The sequence below is a fragment of the Prunus mume genome, linkage group LG7 (genome assembly GCF_029339155.1).
Source record: "Prunus mume cultivar Tortuosa linkage group LG7, ASM2933915v1, whole genome shotgun sequence".
In the NCBI taxonomy this organism is placed as follows: Eukaryota; Viridiplantae; Streptophyta; class Magnoliopsida; order Rosales; family Rosaceae; genus Prunus; species Prunus mume.
Window position 1 is genome coordinate 19,111,611 of NC_142704.1, and position 17,034 is coordinate 19,128,644.

The window sequence follows — 17,034 nt, forward strand, 5'->3', positions numbered from 1 at the left end:
ATGAAACAAATGCAAACTACTTAATCCAGCATAAAGGCTATCATCAGCCCATCATAATTTTTTTTTTTAAATAAAAAAAAAAAGAATACAATGAACGGTGTGTGTGCTTTTTTATGTTAGCTTTTTTTTTTAATATTGAAAATGTTAAATTAGTCTATTTTATTTTCTGCACAAAGAAAATAAATCTTGTTAAAAAATGTTAGCCTTGGAGGAGAACAAGGGCTGCGAAGCTGCCACGTATCTCAAATTAATATCCTAAAAATATAGTGCTCGGATTGGCAAAGTTGCAGTTAGGAGCAATGCACGGTAAAGCCCATAACCCGTCTCTAAGCCCCAAGCCCAACCCGCCGCCTTGTTTCTCAGTCTCATCTGCCCACTTTCCATATTCTTCTTCAGTTCTTCTCCATCAATTCTTCTCCAGTCTTTTGCAGTGATGACGTAACGCATTACCCACAAAAAGGTATTTGTTAATTTCCTTTCTTTTCCTTTTTAAATTTGTTTAGAAGTTTATGGTTTTCTTGTTTGCTGTGTGAGTTTAGAATTGAGAACCTGCTGTGTTTCTGATTTGCTGATTGCTTGGCTCCTTATCTGTTTTTGGATATTGTGGGTTTTTTTGCATTTGGTCTTGTGATAGATAATTCTGGTGCTAATCTGCTATTAGGGTGCATTTGATTTGTTCCTGTTTTCTTATTGATAGAATGCCTTTCTTTTTTTTACTAATAATTGGGGAATTTGGTGGATGTAAGATGATGAATTTGGTTTGGCACACCCCAAATAGTGATCTTGGTTCTGCTCCTGCACATTTATATCAATGATTAACATTTTATCTTGTTTACTTTTAGCTTGACAACTTATTATTTTATTTCCGTAGGAATTCATGTTAATATGATTATACATGTTGTCTCATCATGATGTCAATGGATCTCTCTTTTATAAAACTATGGAAATAGAAAATGGGAAGTTCAGTTGGCTCTATCTTTTTTATTACAGAGATAAGCTCAAATGATGTCATCAGTTGCATTAGCTGCTTCAGCAAGTTTTGTACCATTCAATTCTAGGGTAAAGCACTTGGCTAGACTATTTCCTGGTTTCTCAAGAAGATGTGGTGAGACCAACATATCATTATCTGCGAGTTCTCAACAGAAAGGATTTCGGTTTGCTGTTGCTTCCAGTGCCTCCAGGACGAATGGAAATGTTGCAGAGATACCTGAAGCTGAAACTGCACCTCAGTTATATTCTTGGCCAGATAAGAAGAGACCAAGGGTATGTATACTAGGTGGTGGGTTTGGAGGTCTATATACTGCGTTAAGACTAGAATCTTTGGAATGGCCTGATGACAAGAAACCTCAGGTGCTCCTTGTTGACCAGTCTGAACGCTTTGTTTTTAAGCCAATGCTGTATGAGCTTCTGTCTGGAGAAGTAGATGCATGGGAGATAGCTCCTCGTTTTTCGGATTTGCTGGCAAATACAAGTGTGCTGTTTTTTCAAGACAAGGCCAAACTATTATATCCCTCTGATCATTTGGAAGTGAATGGACCTACGCAATCCAGTCGTGGGGGATCTGTGCTGCTTGAAAGTGGTCTCCTTGTTGAATATGACTGGCTAGTTCTTGCTTTGGGAGCTGAAGCTAAGCTTGATGTTGTACCAGGAGCAATAGAGTTCGCATTGCCATTCTCCACCCTGGAGGATGCTCGTAAAGTTGATCATAAGTTAAGAGCATTGGAGAGGAGGAACTTCCGTAAAGAATCTGCCATTCGTGTGGCTGTGGTTGGTTGTGGTTACTCTGGAGTTGAGTTAGCTGCCACCGTATCAGAGAGACTGCAGGATAGAGGTACAGTACAAGCAATTAATGTGGAAACCACAATCTGCCCGAATGCCCCACCTGGCAATAGGGAAGCTGCAATTAAAGTTCTCTCATCCAGGAAAGTTGAACTTTTTTTGGGTTATGTTGTCCGTTGTATTCGTAGAGATGTTGATCTGGAAGCTTCAGAAAAGCCAACAAAGAGCATAGGTGTTGCTCAACATGATTCTGAGAAATATATATTGGAACTTCAACCTGCTCAAAGGGGATTACAAAGTCAAACTGTGGAAGCAGATATTGTATTATGGACTGTTGGGAATAAATCTCTTCTTCCTAAGCTGGAACCCCGTGACAGGCCCTATGACCTTCCCTTAAATGCCCGGGGACAAGCTGAAACAGATGAAACTCTTCGTGTTAATGGCCACCCACGCATATTTGCAGTTGGTGATTCTTGTGCTTTAAGGGAATCCAGTGGAAGGCTTCTTCCTTCGACTGCACAGGTTGCTTTTCAGCAAGCGGACTTTGCTGGCTGGAATCTGTGGGCTGCAATCAATGACCGTCCTCTTTTGCCATTTAGGTTTCAGAATTTAGGTGAGATGATAACTCTTGGGAGAAATGATGCAGCTATCTCTCCAAGTTTCATTGAGGGGCTAACTTTAGAAGGTCCTATTGGCCATACCGCGAGGAAATTAGCGTACTTGATTCGATTACCAACTGATGAGCATAGGCTTAAAGTAGGAATCAGCTGGCTCACAAAATCTGCCATAGATTCTGTTGCATCAATACAGAGCACCCTGACTAAGGTTCTCTCAGACTCATAAACTATGGTTCAATGGTTGTAAAGGATCTGATTGCTGGTAAAATCACTGTTACCATTTATCGTTTTATTATAATCTATATATAAAAGATGATGTGTAGAACAGTTTTATATCGAGTAATAGAACAAATGATTGATCTGTTTTTGTTGACGAGTCCCTGTCATGCCTTGCAAACTTTGTTACCTCAGCCTAACATAGATTTCCCACTGAAGCCCCTCCAATTTTACCCTAGCTAAAGGTACAGAATGTAGAAATTTAGATGCCATTAATTTATGCGAAGCAAGAGGTGATTAGAGTATTCACAGAACCAGCTGCATGAATTGTAGCCTTAAATTAAATGGTTTACTTTCTGACCGTCAATGAGGACCAATAAGCAGTCTCGTATTTCAAACCAAAGAGTTTTAACATTCCTTTCATGAAAATGAATGAGAGAAGGGCCCAGGCGTGTCATTCTTTGACTTTATTGGCACGCAAAAGCCATATATCCATGAGTCATATCATCCTGTTATGATCTCAACTGACGTGAAAAATAAGCTTCTTGCTTGGGGTTTGTTTCAGATTTTTTATTTGTAATTTTTCATATGAAATCAGAACATAAAAAAAAAATACCCCAAAAAATCTTACAGCTTGATATTCATTCAGGTGTAGTATATATCTGGCTATTTACATCCCAATATTCCACAATCCAAAAGCAAATGACTTCTACAAAAACATTGAGTTGATCTTCTTTACTAGAACACTCGATCACACACATGTAATCCAAAAGCAACTTCCCACCCTCTCACATTTCTAGCGGCTTTTATATCAAATGATTATGTTTTCCATCAGGTTTTTACATGGATTTGACAGCAGCTAAGAGACTAAAATATTGGGGCTTATTTTTCTTGAGTGCTAAGAAAATTTGTTTCCCTTATACCTTTCCCGAGAACCAAACAGAATCTAAGGCAAGGCAGCTTTAGATGAGGCATAGCTGTTGATGAGTGCCAAAGCATTGCTTGTCAGATGTGCAACATTCACTGTGTACCTACGGACAACAGCCTCCACCCTGCCTCTCAGATGATGCTCTTCAAACCCATCCATGCAGGTGTCCTCATCTGTCAACGCAGCACTAACCCATGTTTGAATATCACTCATTTGAAACCAGAAATTTGAGCCTCTAAGTACATGACCAAGCTCATCCAAGGACTGTTGAAGCTCGTCGATAGCGTCACCAATCTCCTCCATACAATCATGCACTGCTGCAGTCTCTATAGGCTTCAAACCATGGATTTCTGACAACCTTCTCATTATCACAGAACTTTCTTGGGTGGCTGCAAGGGTCACGTTGAGTGCAGTATGAGCTAGTACCTTCGGGTCGGTCTTGATCTTTCCGGCATAGATTGAGAGGCTGTGGTAGCACAATCTAGGATAAATTGTGACACTGCATGATCTTTTTATGTATTGAGTGTTTGTTTTGCCAGTGGCTGTGCAGGGGTTTATGTGATTGAATAACTGGAGAATATGCAGAGCTAATAGTAGTGCAGGCATAAGATAACCTTCCATTGATGAAGTTTGAGAGCTTGATGAATTTGTAGAGCAGAGCAAAGGGTTCTCTGATTATATATAGAAAACCTAAAGCTTTGTGGTTCCCACTTATTGGGAGGAAAATGCTTTGATGAGATGGATTCTTGGAAAATTTCAAGGGCATCTAGTTCAGAATGTGTTCCCCTTTTGGACATAGTGATAACTCAATCGTTAAAAATTTGGAAAATTGGTAGAGGTCAAACATAACATCATCAATATTAATTTTTAATTATCTTCATTTGTTTTTTAGCAGATTCATTTTCCATAAAAAAAAAAACTACATAAATATCTTGACTAAGTCAAAATAAGACACCTAATGCATCACACTGACAGATTCTTTGCTGTTAATCCTACTCAAGATTTAGCAGCAGAGAATCGTGCACGTTTCTAATTGGGTTTTGAAGTCGGCCATTGCAACTTGCCCAATTGCTTTCTCTAAACATTGTTCTCTTTTTAAAGTGATTGATGGGGATGTGTTGGATTCATAAATATGGGATAGCTACTTCTGTCAATTGTTTTCAATAATGCAACAATTTAATCATGCTCTTGATTACCTGATGCTGAAAAATCCCATGTGGAAAGCAAGAGATTAGAAAGAAGAATTGGTCTTTTTATTTTTATTTTTTATTTTATCGCTATAAGTGATAGTTTAAACTAGAGATATTTGATTGATTATAAGTATCCTAATATGAGAGACAATGACTTTGATCTTCTTTTTTAATTACCCCATCAAACTCCTAAGAAAGGTGGGATTTGATCTTATCCTTGGCTTTGTGTATGAGGACAAATGACTTTTTCTGAACCAGCTGACTGTATCTGCAGTAATTATGCCTGATAGGAAAGTGCATACAAAGTCTGGTAGAACAAATCCCAAATGGATCTCTTTTGTGTGTGATGATAAAACACAAGCTCTAGCTGCAAATTTGGCTAAGCATGTTTCTTTTTTTTTTAATTAGCTTGGTATCACCAAAACCATGTCTTGAGAATACAATATTGTACAGTGGTTATATACCTCAAACCCTGATGAATTACTGTCTAACAGTTTGTTTTTAGTGGAACCTCGACGATATGATGATAAATATTATAAAATAAAAAATCAAACCAGTAAACAATAAGCATCTGCAGCAAATGAAGGATCCTGCTGTGACCACCAATAATAAGCATCATGAGTACAGTTTAATCGTACGCAAATTCCAACTCTTAGCTGCTGTGAAGCCTGAACAAAAGGAAATGCATGGGGATCTTTATCTACACCAGTTTCTACAAATTCTTTTTCCTCATTGAATAAATATTTTATATAAATTTAGGATTCTTAGGCACAGTGTGTGATTTACTGCACCCTTCTGTTCTGCCTCCCTTTTCCTTTAATATTTGATGTTATGGTATTGGTAATGTGTCGATATCATTGTCAATAACAAAACATATTATCAATATTATTATCTAAAATATCAACACAAAATCCGTCATTTTAACAAAGAAGGGAAGCACATACATGTGACATCCATGGCAGATGATCTTCACATGACATTGTCCACAAGTCACTTTTATGGAAGTCACTTTTATGGGGACTGAGGATGTATTTAGACCTTCAATAAACTAATGGTTCCCAATTCATATGTGTAAGTAAGTGGCTTCCCAGCATGGTCTCTGTCACCCCACTAATCTCCAAGATCAATTACCAAATGGAACTTTCTCCTTTGGCCTCATCTTCCTTTCCGCTCAATCAATATGACTAGGCTGATTCTTCTTAAGCTTAATTAGGCACTTTGGTAAGCGCACGTCTAATCAGAAGCAGCTTTGCTGATTCCATAATGTTTCAACTTTCAAGTGAAAAAATTTAATCAACATGTCCCATCCCATCCCATTCACGAAAGGATAAGGCTCGCTCAAATTTTGTATTTTATTCATCTTTAGAAGATTTGCATTCATAACACTAGATTTGGTCGTCCAAAGCTAAGCACATTGAAAATGATGCTTGCCATTGCTTTAACCGCTGTCCCCTGCCTCTCCTTGGCATGATGAGCTTTCGTGTATTACTTCGTTATATATATATATATATATGATTCACCACACAATAATGGAACCCACATGGATTGTATTGTGCGGAACAGACAATAAACTGACAAGTAGATTCCAGGAAGTGCTTTCTAGAAAAGCTAAAAGCTAAATCTGTGTATATCATCATATCAGATTTCTTATCATATCAGATTTTAAAAGAAAGCTAAGTGAGTGATGCTTTAGCTCATCCAGGTGAACATGAAAATCAGGTTGTGAACTCATCTTCTTCCAGTTTGAGTTCAACAGGTTCAAATTGATGAGTGATTTTATAAGTAGATATTTAAAAAGATAAAAAAAAAAACAAGAGTCCATATATTACACAAGACAGAAGATCTTGGTACAAGACTTTAGGCCCTAGAGATTGTTTCATTTTACACATCAACCAACAAGAACAAGACTTTCAAAGGCAAGATCTAAACCAGGCACAAACCCTACTAATACCATGTCACATTTACATTATACAACTAGACAAAATCAAAATCTAAGGCTGCTTGGCAGCTGAGGCTGCCCTGTGTTTTGCAGCGAAGCGATTAACCAGGGCTAATGCATTGCTAGTAACCTGAGCAACATTGTTGACCCTTCTTGTTATAGCTGTCTTTATATTCCCATCCATGAAACGACCAGAAAACCCATCAAGACAAGTGCTTTCATCAGTGAGAGCAGCACTAACCCAAGTCTCCACATTGCTCATGTGCCACATGAAGTCCTGGCCAAAGGCTCGACCGGCCTGGCCAAGTTCCCTAACCGATTGGCCAAGCCGGTCGACGCTATCACCCATGTTCTCTATGCAGTCTTTCACAGCTCTGTACTCCCTAGGCTTGATCCCCCCGACTCTAGTCAACTTGGCCACATAGGATTGAGCCGACCGCACCCGGGCTAGGCTCACTGTCAAAGCAGTTTGAGCTAACTGTCTTTCACTATGTCTGATGGCACTTGCGTAGCCTGCAAGGCTTTGAACACACAGTGCAGGATAATCAGTGGCCCTGCATGCGGCTTTGATGAAAGCTGTGGGGCTTGAGTGTCTGGCAATGGTGGAGTCTGCTGCACCAAACGTGTGAAGAATATGGAAGATAACCAAAAAGGAAAGGCCAAGACCAAGTCTTGCCATGTCTGCAAAGATATGGAGAGGGACAGGAGGATTTGAATGACATGGAATCAAAAAACAGATAGTGAGTTATATAGAGAGAATTTTTAGAAGTTTTTTTAAAATCTTCATTGGAGATTAAATAAAAGTAGTCGCATGCCTACTTTTCTTTTAGCTGCTTCTACTGCCTTCCGTTTATGTTTTTTTCCTCTTTAGTCTCTTTATTGTTCTTTACTTTTTTTCCACCCTGTTTGGTTGCAAGGAATTTAAGAACACCAGTTTTCTTCGGTTAAATCCTCATCTTCTCATCTCCTCTACTGTATGAAGTTTGGAGTAAATGCAAGCCTAACCCTTTCAAATTCCAAAGCACCTAATCTACTTTATCTCATTGATTTCAATAGGGTTTGGGCCAAAAGCATAATCAAAGTAAAATTTGGCCAATAGACATTAATCTACTGTTGAAATACTGTTAAATAAGGCTGAACTTGTGTGATTTTCCACCTAACAATTAGTCAATAATTAATTGAAGAGTAATAATAACTATATTATTAAGCAACTTGCAGATCATGATACAAAAGGGCTAATAACTATATGCATAAATTATTGATAGATAGTACTAAATGGCAACTTTCTCAAAACCCTATTGCATACTATATTACCCACCTTCATCTAAGTGCGCACACAGAAAAAAGTGATCATACATTATGCAAAAGCCTACATGTCGTTGTTTGAGAACGAAACCCGGCTAGGGCACTGACTGAGGCACTTAGAAATTAATAGACAAGGCAAAGGTTGTGGACATCGCATAATCTTAAGTGCGTAAAGGATATCAAAGATAAATTAAATCATCTAAGTCTGTTTGGTAGTGCTTCTGCAGGAAGCACTTCTGCTCAAGAAGCGCTTCTATTAGAAGAACGTTGACATTTTATTCATATAACCCCTTGAGTTTTTGTAAGTACCATCGTTACTTGTTCCTCAAGTGCTTTCTCAATCATTGTACTACTAGTGTTTGTAATTCTTTGGTTCTTTAGTTCTACCTACACTTGTTCAAACCGAGTAGTGGCAAGCGCGTACTCAATCTGCACCCCGTAAAATGCCGAAAAACCGCACAAAGGGACATTATTTCACACTTAAATCTTGACCAATCATTGTGGCTGGATTTGTGTGTGCAAAATCTTCAGATGCTATTTTCTACCCAAAGTTGTTCTCGTACCTAATTATAGAGGGAGGAGACTAAGGCATAGTTCTGTTCCAAGTTTCAAGCATAGACTTCTTACACGACCAACCAATAGCTTCCAAGAGCATCTCTGTAATAGAAAGATTGCTTGGCATGCATGCGAAAAAAGCAGAAACTCCTGTGCCACACATTGTACTGCATTTCACTTTATGCCTGTTCAGTGCTTTCCAAATCAGTGACCACTTTCCAATAATCACTGGTTCTCAAGGAATCAAAAGGACATCCATTGTCAGCTTCTATGAATTAATCAACTACCAACATGAAAACATCAAGAACAAAAATAAAAACGATAAATTACAAAGTTGTTTCGCTGAACAAGAAAATTAAAGACAGTGACTCCATAACCATTGTTTCACTGAATACACATCAATAGATTATGACTTCATACTTGATTTAGCCTTATTTAATTTGTTGTTATAAATCAGTCTCATCCTACAGTATGATGATTCTGAATTTTGTGATTTCTCCATTATAGTAGAAAGATCTAGGATGTAACTTTATGTATATAGCATATAAAAACATTTATTGATACAACAGTACTCCCAATGTTTTACAATTTCCCCTTTTTTGGGTAGTCTAAAAACATAATCTACTGAATGTAGTGTGGCAACACAATATGGACAATCAAAGTCAGAAAAACTTCATCTAAGAGACTAATCAACCGCTTAATATTTACCACCTCAGCACTAAACTGTCATGTACTTGAGAACAGCCCCACGAAGCTTTTCCATGAAATCAGCTGCTTGCTTCTGCAAGTCATAATTTAACATTGACATAGATCTTCAGATTTTAATTCACCATGGATGCAGTTACAGTTACTGAATAACATTTAACTTCTTTTTCTTTTTTTTTTTGGTGCGTCTGTGTCAAGAATTCATCAACTATAGGAGTTCAAATAGTATATAGGACAAGTGGACCTGTTATTGGTGTACTTAGATGCAAAGAAGATTTTTACCTCTACGATAAGTTGAATTCAGGTACAAATGAAGAGACCAAAATAAAGTTACGTTTGATTAAGTTTCACAACAGCAAACCACTTGCACTTTTACTACTCTAAATCCTCTCTATGTGAACTCTTCTCGGGCCAACTCAAGCATGTAACCTGATGTGTCTAGGCAAGAGTGGATCAGTCCAACAAAGTAGCAATCGTTTTATAATTTCTGCATACTAGATTAGCATTCAGGCAGTTTTTTCTTAATACAAAAACTGACTTTTGGTTCATCAACGGTGAGGGGACAGAAGAAGGAACTAAATTGCATTTTTTAAGTTGAGTACGTAACTAAGAGGAAGTGCTGCTTTTGATATTCTACCTTCACTTGCAGTAGTATAAAATTTCAACAAAACATCCACTACCCTATTTTTCTGGTACTAAAAAAATGGTCCCATGGCTAGTGAGTAATAGCATGTTAAAGGTGAAAATTTTATGTTTTGTAAGGGAACTTGCAATGTATCTGCCTCAAGTCGAAATTACAAACAAAGAATGAAATGAATTATCTCAAGCAATATGAAAGAAGTTTTCCCAAGGTGATTTACCTGGTTGCCCTTGTGTGCATTTGCAATGTTTTGATCAAGAAGTGTCAAGAAGGATCTATTAAGTTCATTGCGCTCAACCATCTCTAGTAACTGCATTGTCAAGGATAATTTAGTTGAGCAACACAAATTACATAACTGTTAAACTTCATTGCTTCATGAGTGAAAAGAGCAGCACATACAGTTGCTTTTACATCCTTTGAAGTCAAGACTTTGGTTAGACTCTGCTTTGCTTTAATGAGGTCAGTTTGCATTTTGTCATATGCCTCTGTAACAGAGAATGGAGCATTTTAGTAAGCAGGTAAGAACACCAAGTCTTTATCACAAACGTTTGTGAAATTAAACAGACCTGTTCCTTCCTGCAGGGCTTTCTGCAATGCTTCCAGCTCAATCAATCTATCCTCTATATCCTAGAAAAATCATCAGCAAACCGAACGTATAGTTTCAGTGAGGAGCCTTATTGTATAGTTTCAGAAATTGACCCAAATAGATAGTTTCAGTGAGGAACCTGAGTTTTTGAAACAGCAAACCGAAGCTGACCTAGCTCATATTGAAGGTGTGAGAAAAATTCCTTGTCCAATCTGCATAGAACATATGTAAGGGGAAAAGAATGGAAGTAAGGCAGAAGTTCATGGACAAAAATTACAAAAGATATGCATAATGCTCATTGAGAGAGTAAATTCCCAAATGGCAAGACAATAATGAGATAAATTGGAGTGCAATAAGAATAGTCAATGGTAAATGCTATTGCCATTTTAAGCTAATAGCACTTCCTTCCTTTAGGAAGGAAGAACAAGAGTGGAAGACGATGGGTTTAAGGGTTCAAAATTCAGTGGTAGTTCATCTAACTTAAGAAAATTAAATATCAAAAAGTAAATGCAAAAATATTGTTAACTTGCATTTTCTGAATGAAATGACTTTCTAATTATTGTCAGTTCTCAACTAGCCGTGGAGCATATCGCCTAGAATTGAAAAACCTACACTTCATGTGGTATATGGATCTTAACCATTCATTATATTAGGTCCATATATGTTCCATGTTAGAATCCCAATATCCCACACTGAAAAAATAAAGATCTCGGGCTAGTATGTGAGCTCTTGCGCACCCCTCCCTTGTAAGCTGATTTTTGCAAGCGCAAGTTCTACCCTATGCTCCTATCATCTGACATGCAGCTCAAATATACCCTGTGGAGCTGATGGAAAATTGAGATTGATACAACTCCAACAAGTAAAGATTATGTAACCATCGACTGACAATATTCTCCATCACAACATTTCTATTTCTAAGCTATATGCAATAGAACCAAACACAGACACTGAAAATGTGAGCTGCCATCATTTTTAACATTCATTTAAGCTTCTCCTCAAACAGATGGCAAGCATTTCCTACTTTGCCATTCTCTTCAGGCTTCACACAGAAATGGGTTTAAACTTTAAAGCACTAACCGTGGCCTCAACCTCGAAATCTCGAACTCAATTTCCTGTGCCTCAGTGTCGAGAAAGTACTCGATCAACTCCTCTGCAGTATCCGGCTCAGCCCGAGACTGAAAAACAATCAAACACAAAATACAGACACAGTAACTTAAAAATTATTTCTTTAACAAAGGCCCAATTCATGAAAATTCAAAACCCATTTCTCAAATTACTTCTCTAAGAGCTCTACGGCGCTCTTTTTCTTCAATGACTTGGCGCTCGAAGGCTTCTCGAGCATCGGCGTCTCTTTCCAGCCGCCTCTTGAACTCTATTCGGGCCAAATGGCCCGTCTGCGGCGGCCCCAATACACCTTCTGGGTCCTTCCTTAGATTAATTCAAAAAAATATTAAATTCGAAAAAAAAAAACCCGAATAATTGATTTTTAAAAATACTAAATTCCATGCTTTGAATTTCTATGAAATTTGTGAGAAGCAGAGTTTGAAGGGTACCCATCCAATGCAGGAAATTCTGGTAGGCCTCGAACTACGCGTTGTCGGCCTTGTAAGTAAGGCTGAGCTGGTGATGGCGATGCCAATGCTTAGAGCGGCCATTGGTTTTGAAGCGCTCTGTTCAGCCTCTGGTTTCTGCTATCTGGTTTTGTATTGTTATCCGTTTGGGTGGCACAGAAGGTAAATAGAACGATGTTTATGGCGGGAAACACAACCGTTATAATTAGAAGCCTCTTTGCGGACCCTCTTGATATGTTTGGGCTCTAATTTGAGTTTTAAGTTTGAGGTAGCTTTAATTTGGGTCTCACTTTGTAAAGTAATTGAGGTCCCAAACCCACAAAACTCTCTCAAAAGACCATCAGAAAAATGAAAATTGAATTATGAACCATGGGACTAGGCCTGATTTTTGGACGGATCAAATCGGAATAATAGGATTTCAATTCCAACTCATAAAATGTCCTCCTAATTCTGTTTAAAAATATATCAAAAATTTCAACATTCATTACATTTGAAAAAGTCGGAATTTTTTCGAATTTTTCGGCAAATTTTAAAGTTACATATTTTAGTGTTCCTTAAAAATTAGTTCAAGATTTTGAATATGAGAAACAATTTGAAAGGAAATGATTGTCTCAAAATTGAAAAATTCATACCGAAAGTCGAAAGAAACTATAGTGAGTTATTGTTATTCTTCATGGAACAACTTGTCTACATTTCTTTGGTTATTATATCCTATTTATTTCACGTTGAAATTAAGGTATAATGAGAATATCTAATGGTTTTCTAGTTGGTCATTTTCACATCTTCATACTTCTATTCATTGAACTAAAACCTAAACCAAGGCCAAGTGAGTCAAGGTCAAAGTTCAAAGCTCTTCGAAGCTACTAAATTTAACCCACGAAAACAAACGCTAAAATCTAAAACTGACTTGGTCTCACTCAAAACATTTCCTAGAAGAAAAAGAAAAGTCATTCATATATATACAATTTAAATTTGATCAAATAACATTTCGTCACACCGACAAAAGGATATCCTTGAAATAAGAATCTTTTGATTGTTACAATAAAAGGATCACTTAATTTTCTGCTTTGTTTGTTTGTTCTTCTCATTGCAAAAACAATAATAATAAATTTGAAGATTAATGATTTATTGTTTAGCTCATGGTAACTAAAAGATTTTTAAGAGGCAATTTTGTTTTTTTGAGAGATTCACTATTATACCCAGTATAGGAGTTCAAATTATAAAAACACCCTATATGAAATGGACTTTAGAAACACACCCAAAACCCATTTACAACATAACAAAAAAACTTTTAACTTCTTTTAACTTACAAAACTGCCATTGATTTCTTAAAACAAATCCAACCCCAAAACCTCATAAAAAAGTCCAAAACACTCAATAGGGTATCAAAGTAATTTAATAATCAAAATTAAATTCAATATGGTAAGCTGTCATTTTTTGGGTTTGTTTATAGAAATTAAATGGTGTAGGGTTTATTTATAATTTTAGTGCTAAGAATGGGTATATGACTTGTTTATACCATAATCAACCGAGCATATCCAGTATTAATACGACTGGCACCAAGGTAGACGTGCACTTATCCCCTGCTGAAATACCCCGAAGGGACACACAAACAAATTCTTAGAAAGTGAGTGACGTCATCACTTTCTAACCGGTTGAAGGAAGACACTCTTTTGAAGCAGCAGCCACCTGCCGAAGCTCTCGACTACTGAACCTAATTTCCAGGGACACCTGTCACCTCTGCAGCAGCTTGCACAAAGTCCAACATCGAAACTTTGTGCAAGACTCCCATTTTCACTTCCCTATAAATGGGGAACAATGCCCAAGAAAAAAAGGGTAACTATTTTCTCACATTTATTGTTACTCTGCCAAAATTACCACTTATAACTGACTTAAGCATCGAAGAGCCTTTGGCAGACACCAGACCGGTGTCTGAAGTTTGACGATTGCTGCTTCCTCATTGTCTTCTTCAAATCCGCCAAACACCGAAGGTTCACATCTTCTCCCCTGCTAAAGACTCAATACTCTTCTACCTAAGTTGATCCTCCCAAAAAGAGCATCAACATGACTAAATATCTCTTGTTGGTTCTTAATCATCAAAGCATGTAACTAAAAGTTTATGCGAAGTTTATTTTATTGCATAAATAATAATAAAATGAGTTTTTAGGAGCAATAGTCCATGAATTTGTACCCAATTCGCATTTTGGTTCTTGAACTTTAAAAATGGTTGACGTAGTCCATCAACTTCATTTTTGTTAGTACTGCTGGTCATCCATTAAATTTTCTATTAAATTTAAAGGCACAATGGTCATTTCAAGTTTAGTCTCTAGGTTTTTTAAGAGCAATGATCCCTGAATATATAAACGACTTACATTTTAGTCATGTAACTCGAATATTGGCTCCAATGTGAAAGCTATATAAAATGATAATTTTTCCTTAAATTTGACTAAAAATGGAACATATTACAACGACATGACCAATAGTGCTGACGAAAGTGGAATTGAGGAACTACAACAAGAGCCATTTTTAAACCAAAATGCGAATCGGGTACAAGTTCAAATACTATTGCTCTTAAAAACCCTAATATAAAAAAAAATGTTATAACATTTTAACGTCTGTTAATTTTTTTTTCTTAATTCCTTTCACTAAGAATAAGAATATGCATGATCCCACCTCACGCAAAACTTCTTTCAAATTCTATAATTTTTTTTGTATTTTAATTAAATTTGTAGTGGACAAAATCCACTTGACAACTAACAAGTTGATATTAGCCGTGTCTCATGTCCCTGCTGACTCGGGCATTGACCTAAATTGCATCTACAGATGGAACCAAACCGGGCCGGTAATCTGACTTCTTGAACTTTTCTTTTATTTTGATGGGGATTTGTCCCTTTTTTGGACGAAATTGCATGCCGCATGATAATACTACAGCGGCAAATAATGAGCGCGTCCTCACTTGGCTTAATTTTCTAAGTCTTTGCATTCACATCTCAGACTCTACACTTCTCTTTTGACTTTTGCTCTCCTCCCTCTCTACTAGCTAAGAACTTATCCATCAGTTTTTTCTTTATTTTACGCAATCGATTTTAGAAGAGGTGGAAATCGGATAAAGAATCGAGATGTATCGATAAATACTTTTAATTATTTGAGCTATTATCGCTTGATTCTCTTATTGAATATATAAAATTATATTCATATATAAAAAATGGGGTGATAAAATTTAAGGCAGTCCAAGGTTCAGTGTACATTTGTTTCATAACCAAACGCATTAGTGCAATCCCAATGTTTGTTCCCCTATTTTGTAGAAAACAATTAAAGAAAAAAAATAAAAAAAGGAGTTGGTGTCTATCTATCTAATTAATTAATGCGATTTAATTTGTTAATGATCCCTTAATTTACTACTTTTTTTCACAAGATGAGGATGATGTGCTGCCCACACATGATTGGAGTTCTCCTTCAACTCTTGAAGGTGGCCAACTTGGAATGATTTTCTATTTCGATGGAAATCCGCGAAAAGTCCAGAATCTAGCTTGCACTTTCGGACCATCTTTCCATTGTTGCATTCCGAGGTCTGCATGTTGAATATCTATTGTTTATATATCTGTAAGAAATCTCCACAAAACGTTCACATGAAGTCAGAATTGGCATTTCCATGAATCATTAAAAATATAAAGCGACTACTGAATACGGGTAAATCTTTTTAGTGATACCGAACGAAATATATTAAATCTTACTCATCTACCTACTATATGTCTCAGTAATCCATTGTTAATTTAACAAGGAAGGTGACAATTGCTAATCAACTCTAACCTAACTAGTGTAATTAATCATTTTGATTCAAGACTAATCCAATAATTTATTAATAGCGTCATGTTTAGATTTATCTACATATATTGTTAACTTAACACTAAGTTATTCACTCAGGAAAAAAAATCTAAAAACATAGTTGTCTTTATTTTCAAACTAAACCTATCACTTATACATTACTTGTAAAAAACAACTAAGAGAAACCCTAAGAGAGAAAACTCCTAGCCGCCTCTGTTTTCGATGCTTTTTGTCTCTTCTTCCTCTCTTTTTCTTGTCATCTCCACCTCCCCTCCCTTTCCATCCTCTTTGTCTTTACCTTTGGCATAGTCTCCCTCTCTATTTCGTTGGCTCGTTTATGGCGTAATTCTGTTACAAATCTCTGCGGATCTATCTTTTTTAGATGTATTTGCTTTATTTGTCAAAGAGGAAAGTTGATTGGTGCGGATCTTGTATATATTGGTGCTTGCGTACAGTGGATTGTCTTTGTGACTATGGGGTTGCAATCTGGTGTGATTTGGTTTCTTTATTTTTGGAATAAGTCACGAGTTTCTGTATAGTTTTCACATCTCATTTGTGCGAGTTTTCCACATCTCATTTGTGAGAGTTTTATTTGTATTATTTTTATTTGGTTCTTCCAAGCTTTATCTTTTTGATTGTTTGAGTTTACAATCTTAGTGGGATGCTTATGGAGTTTCTTTAGTCATGCATGATCATTGGTGGAGGTGTACTAGATTGTCTTAATTTTGATGTTAGATTTCTCCGTATTTGTAATGGCTTTTTGTGACTAGTTTGAATTGGCTCTTTATAGCTTGTGATTTTTTTAGCTGAATTATGAATGCAATCCATAATTCTCCAACAACCAAAAAAAAAAAAAATCACTTGTAAAAGATATATCCACTCCATCATGATATTATATTCTTCATAATTAGTTTATTCTTATTGACTCCTAATCTTTTTTTTATTAAAAAAAAAGGTATATGGGGTGTAAGGTTTTAAACTTAGGACCTGTTTTAACATTGATAAGAGAAGTACAACTAAATCCCAAGAGTTAGTTGGTTATTGGCTCCTAAGCATTATAACTCTCAAAACTATAAAGTACAATTGAATTAAAAATTAAGAGCACAATTGGAGCAGAAAAACTTTCTTGTAACATGGATAATATTGTTTTGATATTCCGGACGAATAATGCAAGAACA

General features: G+C 36.6%; 4 protein-coding genes across 4 annotated transcripts; 1 reads left to right on the plus strand and 3 right to left on the minus strand.

The window, feature by feature from the left end:
* The first annotated feature begins 297 nt into the window (after positions 1-297).
* Positions 298-2,769, plus strand: NDC1 (NAD(P)H dehydrogenase C1). The gene is made up of 2 exons (XM_008240407.3): positions 298-460; positions 991-2,769. The coding sequence occupies exon 2, from the start codon at positions 1,003-1,005 to the stop codon at positions 2,620-2,622; it is 1,620 nt and encodes a 539-aa protein (XP_008238629.2). The 5' UTR covers positions 298-460; positions 991-1,002; the 3' UTR covers positions 2,623-2,769.
* A 456-nt stretch (positions 2,770-3,225) lies between these two features.
* Positions 3,226-4,289, minus strand: LOC103337244 (Plant invertase/pectin methylesterase inhibitor superfamily protein). The gene has a single exon (XM_008240408.3). The coding sequence runs from the start codon at positions 4,159-4,161 to the stop codon at positions 3,559-3,561; it is 603 nt and encodes a 200-aa protein (XP_008238630.1). The 5' UTR covers positions 4,162-4,289; the 3' UTR covers positions 3,226-3,558.
* Positions 4,290-6,529: 2,240 nt separating this feature from the next.
* On the minus strand, positions 6,530-7,487 carry LOC103337246 (Plant invertase/pectin methylesterase inhibitor superfamily protein). The gene has a single exon (XM_008240409.3). It carries the CDS (start codon positions 7,346-7,348, stop codon positions 6,722-6,724), a length of 627 nt encoding a protein of 208 aa, XP_008238631.1. The 5' UTR covers positions 7,349-7,487; the 3' UTR covers positions 6,530-6,721.
* Positions 7,488-9,046: 1,559 nt separating this feature from the next.
* Positions 9,047-12,172, minus strand: LOC103337247 (dimethylallyl, adenosine tRNA methylthiotransferase). The gene is made up of 8 exons (XM_008240410.3): positions 12,014-12,172; positions 11,738-11,884; positions 11,538-11,635; positions 10,600-10,672; positions 10,441-10,501; positions 10,274-10,359; positions 10,095-10,184; positions 9,047-9,310 (listed from the first exon to the last, which is right to left on the minus strand). The coding sequence occupies exons 1-8, from the start codon at positions 12,113-12,115 to the stop codon at positions 9,248-9,250; spliced, it is 720 nt and encodes a 239-aa protein (XP_008238632.2). The 5' UTR covers positions 12,116-12,172; the 3' UTR covers positions 9,047-9,247.
* Between the last annotated feature and the right edge of the window lie 4,862 nt (positions 12,173-17,034).

Bases quoted from the DNA above. Each gene is read 5' to 3' on its own strand.
- LOC103337246 (XM_008240409.3), bottom strand. From the start codon at position 7,348: ATGGCAAGACTTGGTCTTGGCCTTTCCTTTTTGGTTATCTTCCATATT.
- LOC103337247 (XM_008240410.3), bottom strand. From the start codon at position 12,115: ATGGCCGCTCTAAGCATTGGCATCGCCATCACCAGCTCAGCCTTACTT. The intron at 10,360-10,440 runs GTCTGTTTAATT...TCTCTGTTACAG, and splicing joins AGCCCTGCAGGAAGGAACAG to AGGCATATGACAAAATGCAA. The intron at 10,185-10,273 runs GTATGTGCTGCT...TTGACAATGCAG, and splicing joins CAAAGGATGTAAAAGCAACT to TTACTAGAGATGGTTGAGCG.
- LOC103337244 (XM_008240408.3), bottom strand. From the start codon at position 4,161: ATGGAAGGTTATCTTATGCCTGCACTACTATTAGCTCTGCATATTCTC.
- NDC1 (XM_008240407.3), top strand. From the start codon at position 1,003: ATGATGTCATCAGTTGCATTAGCTGCTTCAGCAAGTTTTGTACCATTC.